The sequence below is a fragment of the Fistularia commersonii genome, chromosome 8 (genome assembly GCF_037954325.1).
Source record: "Fistularia commersonii isolate RoL2024-O1a breed Wild chromosome 8, RoL_Fcom_v1.0, whole genome shotgun sequence".
NCBI lineage: Eukaryota > Metazoa > Chordata > Actinopteri > Syngnathiformes > Fistulariidae > Fistularia > Fistularia commersonii.
The window spans coordinates 18,996,565-19,008,512 of NC_141291.1; the positions used below are offsets into that span (position 1 = coordinate 18,996,565).

Below are 11,948 nucleotides of genomic sequence, written 5' to 3' on the forward strand. Positions count from 1 at the left end.
TTAATCCCGTAGGAAATTGTTGTGCCAGAGTTTCAAGTACAAAAACATAACAGTAATCGATAATAGTAGAAAGGAGGAAGAATAAGAAATATAATGAAATATGAATTGTCTAACTGTTAGCAGTAACTACAAAGATTGAAGATTCCCTGCGGCTGAGGGAAGAGGAATTAAAAAGAATTAAAAAAGAATTTAAAAAAATACATATTGTGTTCCCCTTGCCATTTTTTTATCATTGTTAATGGTGTTATCTTAATAAGTTTGTTTCCCGTTATTTCTAAAAAATAAAACATTTAATCCTGTTTACCCTTACAGTGAATTGATTGCACACAAAATAAATGTCCTTATGTTTCCTTATGCCCTTTCATATAATTGACATTCAGTTCTATTTAGCCACATGTTTTGTTTGCTTATACTATATATGCTAATATGCTAAAAATTATCAGAAAAGATACAGATTTTTCCTATTTTTCTGGCCGTGGAAAGGCCTCTGTGTAGTGTGTTTTGTTTCAATCTCATCATTTTTTTCAAATTTTACAGAAAACTTGCTCCCCAAACAAGACGAGCTTCTCATAAAACCGGAACGCGCTTAAAAACTAAATGTTCAAATTTACTTCGTTTTCTACAACTTAAATACCACAATGAGTGTTTCGAGAATTGGAGAAAATAACCAGCGGGTGGAGTTTATTCAAAAGATGCATATTTTTGTTTGGTGATTTGGACTGGGAAATGAAGATTTTTTTATTTCATTCTATTTTATTTTTTTAACTATTTTTATTGCATACAAACAGACCAAACATAAGAACAAACAAACATGGCTGAATAGCATCGAATGTCGATGATATAAACAGGTACGAGGAAACAGATGGACATTAATTTTGTATGCAATTAATTAACTGTGAGAGTAAAACTGAATAAACTAAAATAATAAAATTATTAATAATAATAAAAAAATACATTGTAAAAAATGTAAAAAAAATGTTAAAAATGTAAAAAAATGTTAAAAATGTTAATTTTTTTTAAAACAAATGTAAAAAATGTAAAAAAAAAAGTTTAAAAAATGTTAAAAAGAACGTAAAAAAATACAAATAAAAATAAAAAAGGAAATGAAGATTTGTGACAATAAAATACTGTTTGACATGAAACAAAGGGAAGCCGATGCACCGCCGATGAATCCAAATAAAAACGCTTAAAACGGAGTTGCAGGGTTTTTATTTCTTGAATGCAACTCGTAACTCCCGCCTCCCCTTTTTTCCCATGTCGACTCGAAACAAGAAGACGTTACTTTAAGTTCCGAGGTGTTCTTTTAACGTATTTAATAGGTGAACGGGTGAACGTAACGGGTTATTTCCCTGCACCGCTGCAGAAACAGCGAAGCCTCAGGTTGGTGTTCGTTGCACGAACAGTGATCAAAACCTGCATTCATGTGCAACTAAACAGATCAATAAATCTATCAACTGAAATCGCTTCCTGTTCCGAGCATGCTGGCTAATATGAGCAAAACACGACGAGAAAGGCGTTGTTTATTTTACACGATTTGCGATATTTGTGTTTGTTTTCACTTTGCGTCCTTGTGTCATAATATCACTTGGTGCTTTACTGTATTAAATGTGCATTAAATGTCCAGTATACATTATTTACTTCTTCGCCGCTAATCTCGACACACTGCATGTGTGTGTGTGTGTGTGTGTATATATATACATATACATATATATATATGTATGTATGTCTATATATATATGTATATGAATAGGTTGCTTTGAAATTCAATTCAATGATAAGGGATTTTAACTACTATCTACAGCTTTGCTCTTAAAAGCATATTGTTGGCTGGAATGCAAAACCTATCTGAAAAAAACACTTTATTTGATTATAGTATGGTCTTTGTTAAAGATATTCAAGAATATTATATTGCACTCAGACTATATTTCGATGTTATAATTTAAAAATACATAGCATGTATTTTTAACACTGACAGTGTTTTTTTCCTCATTTTTTCTGCGTCATTGTGCACATAGGAATTTTGTCTTGGGATATTTATGTCGAAAGAAAGGGCGGGATTATCTTGCAGATTGACTGAAAATGTGGAGCCGTCCCATTTCTCACCATTCAATGCCAAAACCCGAAATCAAAAAAATTTGCAGATAGGAGGTTTTGCACTCCAGCCATCGAAATGTCATTTTTCTCTCAGAGATATTATGGATTCAAGTTTGTAACTAAGTTTAGTCACACACTCAAATTGGCCTGTCCGCACTTTGCCATCAAGTTTGCACCGGGTCGTCCGATGACGGTGTAAATCGACATCCCGAAATGTTAAGCGACGAATCTTGCCCGTTTTCCTGTTGATCTCAGTGTGCGCACGTGAGTGTGTGAAATGCAGCGCGCTGCCGCGGCCTACGATGGGCCCCCGACGCCAGGGGCCACTCATCTGGCCTCCAAGGTGGAGCTGACCATCTCCTGTAACAACCTCATGGACATGGACGTCTTCTCCAAGTCCGACCCTTTGTGTGCTCTGTACATAAACACTTCGGGCTCTCGGTGGTACGAGGTGCGTGAGTGTGTGTGTGTGTGTTCGATTTATACCGTCGCCTCTACCGTTGCATAACGTGTGTGTCTTCTTCTTCGGGTAACTAGTTTGGGCGCACAGAGATGATCCTGAACTGCCTAAATCCTACATTTTCCAAGAAGTTTGTCCTGGATTATTACTTCGAGATGGTGCAGAAGCTGAAGTTTTGCGTCTACGACATCGACAATAACACCTACGACCTGAGCGACGACGACTTTCTCGGGGAGCTGGAGTGCACGCTGGGCCAGGTGCGTGCGCCTCGTAAGGAGTTTTCTTTTTTCGCTCGCCTTTCTTCGTAACGCCGACGATTTCTTTTCGTCCAGGTCGTCTCTAACCGGCACATGACTCGAGGTTTGTTGTTGAAGAACGGGAGACCGGCCGGTCGCGGCACCATTACCGTAAGACTCTTCCCACGGATTCGCGGCTGTGTGGACGCCACGCACGCTTTGTGGAGTAAACATTACCTTAACACGGTTCACTTTGTTCTATTCCCAAAAGAGAAGCTACGGTACCCGACGCAAGGTGTACGATCGCATCCCTTCACGCTTCGCTGATGTTTCTACTTCGAGACTTTGGCCTCTGACACTTGGAATTGTCTTTTCTTTCCCCAAGATATCTGCGGAAGAAATAACAGACACCAGAGTGGCGAATTTCGAAGTGTGCGCCTCCGGCCTGGACAAAAAGGTATCGGGGCTCGTTCGAAATCGCAGTAGCTTTTCGACCGAAACCGTCGAATGGCCTATTCCTTAACGTCATATAAATATTCAGTTCTTATGGTGGTCCGACCCGTACCTCGAGTTCTTCAGGCAGACGGAAACAGGATGGCGGCTGGCGCACCGGACAGAGGTACGCGCACCGTCTTTCGGTCCAAATTTGATCAGACTCGAAGCTTTTCTCGATCTGTGTCGCGCAGGTGATAAAAAATAACCTCAACCCGACATGGAAACCTTTCCGTATTTCTCTGCGAGCGCTCTGCAGCGGAGACGTGGAGAGAAACATAAAGGTAGAGTCTTTTCACCAAATTCTTATCAACGAACGGGTAAAACAAATAACTCCTTTGCTTCCTCTTCCTTTTTAATGTACTAATGATACTAATGATTCATTTCACCGTTGCATTTTTTTTTTTCTCCCCCCCAACTTTACAATGTTCCCAAACTTACTGCAAGAGGGTGATTGAAACCCGGATGGATAACTTATCTGTGTGTATTATGAACAAATGGTGACATCATCCCTTAAAGGTGTGCATTTCTTAGCTGTGTGTATTTTATTTCTTTGAGTTCCTTTCATAGCGTGTGTTAGCGCCTGTTTTCACTCTGGGTAAGATGCAGTTTTCGGAGCGGCCACAAAGAGTGACTGACAATCGCTCAAAATGTTCCAGCCTTAAAATTGCACGGCGTATTATCGTGTTTTTAACATCTCGAGCGGATGAAATGATCTTTGCTTATCCGATGTAGTCGACGACGCGAGAGATTTTTTCAGAAGCCCACAAGCGAAAGGAAATCGCTACTGAACTCATGATCGTCTTCCCGAGTATGCCAAGGGGCATACTGGACAACTGGAGAAATGTAATCGAAAACTTAATGCTTGTAACATTTCTTTCAACAGAAAAGGTTTTCAAAAAGTGTGTGTATTGTGAGGCGGAAAAAGCAACGTCGCTTCGCCTGTTAGACCGTCTGCGTGTTCCTGCTGGGAACTACAAATACTCTTCAGGCCGAAAGCGGCTTAGGGATATGTATTCACGCTACTCAAGTAGACAAAGTGCAAGGAAATTTATACCTCGGGCTAATCACACTTAGCCCCCAAACCCCCCGAAAAAAAAAAAAAATTACAAAACCAAAAATGCCATATATTCTGGATTCAAATCAACTGAAATATTGCAAGCCTTTTCTTATTTTAATTATTTAATTATTTAATACAAATAATTATTTAATTATTTTATTTTAATTTGAATAAAATTATTTAAAATAATGTTATTGTTTTATTTCAATATTATTTTATTATTTTAATCGCTGATTATGGCTTACATCTTAAGAAAACTCAAAAATCCTATCTCATAATATTAGAATATGATGAAAAAGTCATTTTTGTTTCTTTAATTGCATTACAGAAGATAAAGAACTTTATCACAATATCGTAATTTTCTGAGACAGTCCTGTATATGGTTCTGAGATGGCTATTTGGTTGAGTGGAGACTTCCGACTACTGGTACGTCGGATTTTCGGTGACTGAATTGCAGTTTTTGTAAGTCGCTTTGGTTGAAAGCGTCTGCCAAAAGTCTGCAATGTAACGTATTATAATGTAATGGGCAAATTTCTTTTAGACGCAGCTGCCGCTCCTGGCAGGGTTGACGTCCGGTCTTAGACGTTTCGGACAAAGATGGCGAGCTCATGTTGTATTTTGGGTTAACGCAAGGATGGAAGCGATGTTCGATCTGCCCTTTGATTTCTATTGAGTCAAGCAAAGTCAAAAGGGGCACAAAAGCGGGCGTCGCGTGGGATGGGATGTATCTGAAAAACCGCAGGTTCCGACACAAAGCAAAGCAGCAGTGATACAATCTGCGGTCATCCTTCATCAACGTTTGCTTTCTTATCTTTCAATGAGCAAATTGATATATTAAGACCGTTTGACGACAGACGTCCTTTGAAAACTGCATCACGCTCATTTACATGTTTTCTATCCCATAGTGGTTACTTTATAATTCTCGATTTGGATCACCTTTCACGAGGTCGCAGAGTTAAAGTATCTTTTTGTCGGTCTTCAGGTTGACTGCTATGACTATCACGTCAGCGGATCCCACAACCTTATCGGCAGCTTTGAAACCACGCTCGCCGAGATGCAAACGGGAACTCGGACTTCCCGGGTGAGACTTTTGAGTCCGATTGAAGAGTCCGTCCTTTCCGTCAAAGTCGATCCCTCGATATGTTGACCGTCGTCGTGGGATGTCTCATTCGCAGATGGAATTCGAGTGCATCAATCCCAAAAAGTTAAGGAAGAAAAATTATAAAAACTCCGGAATCATCGTCATCAGACGTTGCGAGGTACAGATTTACGGCAGAAAGACGAAATAAGCGCGTGCCATGATATCGTGGTGTTTATGGTAACGGCTGAAACTTCTTTCATGAAATAACCAGTGTGATGTTTCCAATTCTAGGTGGAAAAGGAGTATACCTTCCTTGATTATATCATGGGGGGTTGTCAGATCAACTTCACTGTAAGTATGGAAATCACAAGCATGGCCTTTATTTTGAAGTACTTCCATTGATACATTTGTTACTTTTGTTCTTAAATCATCTTTTCTTCTCCTTCTTTCTCTTCTGGCTTCTCCCTAATTAGGGGTCGCCACGGCGGATCGTCTGTTTCCATCTTACCCTGTTCTCTGTATCTCCTTCTGTCACACCAACTAACCGCACGTCTCTCTGGTCTTCCCCATTTTCCTCCTTCCTAAGCGGCGCCGTCTCCGGCGTCCTTCTTCCGATGCACTTCCCCTCTCTCTCCTCTTCAAGCTGACCCTTCTGGCTTTGTCTCTGAGACGTCTAACCCGGGCTGTCCCTCCGACCTGCTCGTTTCTAATCCCGTCCATCCTCGTGCGTCTCAGAGAAAATCTTCCCACGCTTCCCGTCGCTCTAAAAACGACGATTCAGAAAACGCGATTCACTCGGTCAATTGTAGACTTACGATGTCCGAAATTTCCAGTTGAACGCGATCGTGGAGCGACTCCTCATTTCTCCGTCCCCTGTTGTTCTCGAGCCAGATTGGCATTGATTTCACAGGATCCAATGGTGATCCTCAAACCCCCCAGTCCCTCCACTACATCAACCCCGAGGGTTACAATGAGTACCTGACCGCCATCTGGGCAGTTGGCAATGTTATTCAGGACTATGACAGGTAAACATCCCTAACCTTATGACTCTTTTTTTTGGCTTTGCATTTGAAATGATGAAAAGAGTCAGCGTCGGTCTCAACAGCCTTGATACGATCCGAATTATACATGGATGTCAGCCGTTTAATTTTCAGTTTGATTCATATCTGCTTACTCACATATGTGCTGTATGTTACACCGTGAACACATTTGGTGTGAAATGAATCAAAAAACTGATATATGGTGTGTGTAATTTTTTTTTTTTTTTTTTGCAGCAACAAGAAGTTTCCTGTCTTTGGCTTTGGAGCTCAGGTTCCCCCCTCCTGGACGGTATGAGAAAAATTGCGATCCTTTCAAATCTGTTACATTACCATTTCCAATCTAAGCAGCATCATTTCATACATTCAGATGATCACGGTAACTCACTGGACTGCTGGAGTTGTTCTCAGCGATGTTTCTCTGATGGCAAAAAAAAAAAAGCACACGTTTTGATAATTAGTTAATCATTATGTTGACTTACTTTTCAGCCGTATCGACAGCGAGAATTATAATTTTTGTCCAAATAGGCACAAATTGATTCCTCTCAATATCAACTTCTTCCATACACCGTGGCTATAACAAATAACATGAATCAATTTATACTGCCAATTTTAGTGGTGTTAACACAACAAACCTAATAATAATATTGATAAAATGATAATATAATATTAATATAATAATATAATTAATAATATAATAAAAATAATAATAAAATGTTTTTATTGTCATCATCATCCTAATTATAAGGTGGTAATAAATAACATTAGATGAATTCTTTTATCATTCTGGAGCATCTCTTTTCTTTTGGAAGTGTCCAGCATGTCCAGTAAGTGAAGTTCATTTGATTCTGCGCAGGTTTCATGTTTTGTTTAGTAACATGGAATACTTCAACATGGTATTTGCTCAGAACATTTTTTAAGAGACATGCAACTTCCTTTGCTGTCAACCGCACCAAATTTCACGTGGCGCTTGAGAAACATGAGAGAACTTTGAGGATGGATAAGATCAGGAAGGAGTCCATCAAAAGGACAGCGCAGGTTAGATGTTTTCATGACAAAGTCAGAGATGCCTCAGACATGTACAGAAGAGAGAGAGTTAGTTGTTCGAGAACATGGGTCGCCAACCTTTGACCACCCAAAGAGCGATTTGGACCTGGTTTCCATGGAAAAGATAAAATAAAGGTACCACTATATATATATTGCTTTTTATTACCTTTGCACTTCATATAAACAAGTTTGTAGTGTGTTGCTTATGAAATCCACAAAGTGCTACAGAGAAAATTAAATTTTATTTATGGAATGAACACATTTTGAACATTTTGAGCTTTCAGAGCGTGTAGCGTAGCCTTGACCTGAATTTTAAAAATGAATTGGGAAAAAATATTTGGAAAATATTTTCATAAATATTTATTTTACCTGGTTAATGGGACTTCTGCTCCTGAACTTCTATGCACAACATCTGCAAATCGGGACTATATCGGGTATACCGGTGTGACGTTTATTTTGAGCGGTGAAAAATAATAAATATAATTTTATTTTACCATTTCAAGATCACAACAATCTTCCAACTTAGAACTAAAATTAAAAAAAGGAACATACACGAACAAAATACACTTCAATCAAATATTTATCATTTATACCCCTGTTCTAGAATATAGGGTTAGATGGGGGGATTGATTCACTTTGGTGAAAGACAATAGATATATCAGATACATATATGATCGTCCTTATTAGTCGATGTAGTTGTATACCTTGTTATTTAATAATAGTATGAAAAATAACGGTTGTTGTTGTAAATGTAATAGCTTTTACACATGCATTTATACTAATAATAATTGGCATTTTAATTGTTGTTATTATTCATTTCCATATTTGTCTTATGCACGCAGGTTTCCCATGAGTTTCCCATAAACTTTAACCCATCAAATCCATTCTGTGATGGTAAGTTTGGTCAGACGCCTGCTCATGGCTGACGGGTGGATTCTCGCTTCACCGTAGTTTACATTGCAGGGATCGAGGGCGTTGTTGCAGCTTACCAGCGGTGCCTGCCCCAGCTGAAGCTCTGGGGCCCCACCAATTTTGCCCCGATCATAAATCATGTATCCTGCTTTGCCAGACAAGCTCTCCGGCAGACAACGGCCTCAGTAAGTGGTCAGAGAGCAACACTAGAAATCTAGTTGCAACAATCTTGTTTGAATGTTTACTGTTCAATGGAACGGTGCACTTGACTGCTAATTTGCACTCTGTTATTATGATATTGTTAATTTTAGGTCACCGTGGGATTGCGAGAAACGTCTTTTCCCTTCCTCTGCATGCGGAGAAATTGACGATAAAGCCGACTTTGAAACTTTGAAACGTGCCGTTTTTGTGTAAGGAGCAAAAGTAAGACGGCTATCGGAAACACAGTCATAAAGAAACGGATAAGTGGAAATGGACAAATGAAAATAAACACCAACCTAAATAGTTCACCACGTTTAAAACGTGTTCTGCTCAAACAGCCGGAAAGGTTATGAGCACCTCACGTCTAGCTACCGCATGTGTCCCTCCTCAGGAGTAACGCTGTTGAAAAGTGGCCCATAGGTGTTTTCTTGACAGCTGTCAAACTGTGTTTGATGACCCACAGGGTCATTTTTGAGGGTCAGGAGGTTTTGGTATACGCTTCAGCCTCGAACTGCCCGCCTGTCTCCATACTCACTTTAGTCACATCTTTGTAGGTGGGCCAGCTCATCTTAGCAGGGGTTCAGTTGCTAAGACTCATCTCTCCCAGATTCCCCAAAAATTAACCACTTAATACCTTGACGTGCCGTGTTATATGTGATTTTCAGCAGAGAGGAAGTCCGTTGAAATCCAATCAAGTAAACTATCGTGTCGGAGCTCAGGCGACCACGGCTGGATGTTTGTGCTTTCTCTCTGCACCCGCAGCAATACTTTGTGCTGCTCATCATCACGGACGGAGTGATCACGGACATGGATAAGACACGCGCCGCGATCGTCGAGGCTTCTCACCTGCCCATGTCCATCATCATCGTGGGCGTGGGTCAGGCAGATTTCAGCGCCATGGAGTTTCTTGACAGCGACGACCAGCTGCTGAGATCACCCAGGGGTGACGTCGCCGCACGAGACATTGTCCAGTTTGTGCCGTTCCGAAACTTTCAAGTAAGCGGTTGCCATATAGCTTTGCGCGTGCAGCAGTGTTTATTTCTGTTGTGAGGGGAGCTGAACATCCCTGAGAGTGGTTGTCTGTCTTTCTGTCTTTGCAGGGGAGCAGCGTGGCTCTTGCCCAGGGCGTCCTGGCTGAACTGCCTGATCAAGTGTCCTCCTTCTTCAATTCCTTCAAGTTGAAACCTCCCACAAACAATCCATACAGTGCAGAGGGGGCTGGCTTTCATTAACTCAAGTGGCTGGTCATTACTTGCATGGGCCACAGTGCCACCGTTTTTCTGGTTTAATGAATGGAAGTAATCGACTCACCTGAATAATTATTAGTAAGTACTAATAAGTATAGTGTGACTTGAATGAATTCAAGTTTATTGACTCAGACAAGCATCGGTCAAAAGGCATGATGGCGTGTTGCGGACGATCACATTCTGTGTAAGAATGCTACAAAGTAAAGCTAAGTATTTCTGAAACATGGAACCGACGTGCTGCCGTGCATACGGTCGCTGTTTTTTTCGCTTGAATATTTACCTTTCATTTATCTTCTAAAAGCGCCTGTCCATGTTTAACTGGAAATTCTGTTACACTTTCAACACGGTGAGCTTGCTGCTCTCACAGTTTGTTGAAGGATGATACTTTGGCATCCAATTGGAAGGATGTCATTGACACGCTGCCAAGTTGCTTCAATACCTTGCAGCCTTTTGTGTAAAATATGAAAGTAACTGAATGTTAATAGTGAGTAAAGGAGGGCGGGTATTTACCATTACTGTATATCTGTGATACTAACAAGCATTTATAACGTGTGCTATTTTGGCGACATATTTGAAACAACACAGTTTCCTCTCACATCCTGGTTGCCATAACATTAAACAAAACTGACATGCTCTCTTTGTCATCACTCAGTCTCTTGACAGCATTATAGTTTATTTTTCCAAAATCATAGATGCGCATAATGAACAAGGCTCTCATTAATATGATTAGCTATCAAATATTTGTTTAGCTATTTTCTTTGGACCTTTTGGCTACTTATACTTCCCCTTAGGGCCTTTATCATTTCTTCTGCTGTATGACACGCAGGAGTGCTTGCCTTCTGGCCATTGACTCTTCTGCAGGCATTGGCCCTGTTGTTGTGCAACGTTCATTGGAAGCGTCATGACACTAAGTTTCCCTCACATTTTGAATATTCATACTTTGAAGCAGAGAACCACTATCTTATTATCTAACTATAGGAAAAAATGTGATGGGTCTCTGCTCATTTTATCATTTCACCTCCCCTAGTTCCTTCTGAGTCACACATTTCAAGATTGAAGTAAACTCATTGAGTTTACTTCAGAATGACACAAGTTCACAATATTTTTTTGTCTTTGTTCGAGGAATGCATCTATTTATATTCTGAAAGCTATAAATGTGTGAAGATTGGCATTTTCTCTGGTGTGGAGCAATTATCCAATTTAGTGATCTATTGATGCTGCTGCCATGCGTAAACGTTATCATGCATACAAAACTGAGCTTTTAGGATAATGGACAGACCAATGTTGTTTTTAATTGTTACCTTTCAGACCAGCCTGGTGCTAAAAGTGCATCGGTTCAAGGCTTGAGAGAGCTCCAGCCTGTGTGTCACCAAATATGCACATTTCTGACTGAAAGATAGCACATTGCTACCATATTATGGATTCATGTTAAAGTTCATTTAAAGGCTTTTATTTGTGGTAAAAAATTCGGGAAAAAAATGGTCCATTAAAGTTCTCCTACCTAGAAATCATGGAGGGGTCTTAAATGTTCATCGCTGGTGCATTTCCACTGTGAGAGAAATCACATTGTATGATTTTTTAACAATTTATTTGCAAATTACAGGGTCAAATAAGTATTTGATCCCTTGAGTCAAACAGTTTTAATATTTGTTTACAATTCCAGAGGTCAAACGGTACCTGTAGATTTTCACCAGGTTTGCACACACCGCAGCAGGGATTCTGGCCCGCTCCTCCATCCAGATCTTCTCTAGATCTCTCAGGTTTCGGGGCTGTCGCCGAGCAACCGGGTTTCAGCTTCCTGCAAAGGTTTGCTCTTGGATTTTAGGTCCAGAACCTTGATTCTTTCCTGGCCGTGTGCTTCGGGTCATTGTCATGTCAGAAGACCCATCTTTGATGCTCTGACTGAGGGAAGGAGGTTTTTGCCCAGTGTCTCGCCAGTCATACGTCACCAGTTAATACAGTTAAGTTAATACAGTGCAGTCGTCCTGGTCCCTTTGCAGAAACCCCCCCTAGAGCATGATGACCCCCATGCTTCACTGTAGGTATGCAACCATTGATACTCATCCTCTTCTTCCTCCAAA

The 11,948-nt window shown here is 40.3% G+C and overlaps 1 protein-coding gene across 1 annotated transcript; it reads left to right on the forward strand.

Annotated features, from left to right (window-relative positions):
- The first annotated feature begins 1,256 nt into the window (after positions 1-1,256).
- LOC147232200 (copine-3-like) lies at positions 1,257-10,500 on the forward strand. Its single transcript, XM_086151546.1, has 16 exons — positions 1,257-1,380; positions 2,350-2,545; positions 2,632-2,811; positions 2,887-2,961; positions 3,176-3,247; positions 3,332-3,409; positions 3,477-3,566; positions 5,325-5,423; positions 5,518-5,601; positions 5,715-5,774; positions 6,315-6,448; positions 6,698-6,752; positions 8,350-8,401; positions 8,471-8,604; positions 9,383-9,616; positions 9,721-10,500. The coding sequence occupies exons 2-16, from the start codon at positions 2,372-2,374 to the stop codon at positions 9,850-9,852; spliced, it is 1,653 nt and encodes a 550-aa protein (XP_086007672.1). The 5' UTR covers positions 1,257-1,380; positions 2,350-2,371; the 3' UTR covers positions 9,853-10,500.
- Positions 10,501-11,948: the final 1,448 nt, after the last annotated feature.

Bases quoted from the DNA above. Each gene is read 5' to 3' on its own strand.
- LOC147232200 (XM_086151546.1), top strand. From the start codon at position 2,372: ATGCAGCGCGCTGCCGCGGCCTACGATGGGCCCCCGACGCCAGGGGCC. The intron at 3,248-3,331 runs GTATCGGGGCTC...ATAAATATTCAG, and splicing joins CCTCCGGCCTGGACAAAAAG to TTCTTATGGTGGTCCGACCC. The intron at 5,602-5,714 runs GTACAGATTTAC...TTCCAATTCTAG, and splicing joins TCGTCATCAGACGTTGCGAG to GTGGAAAAGGAGTATACCTT.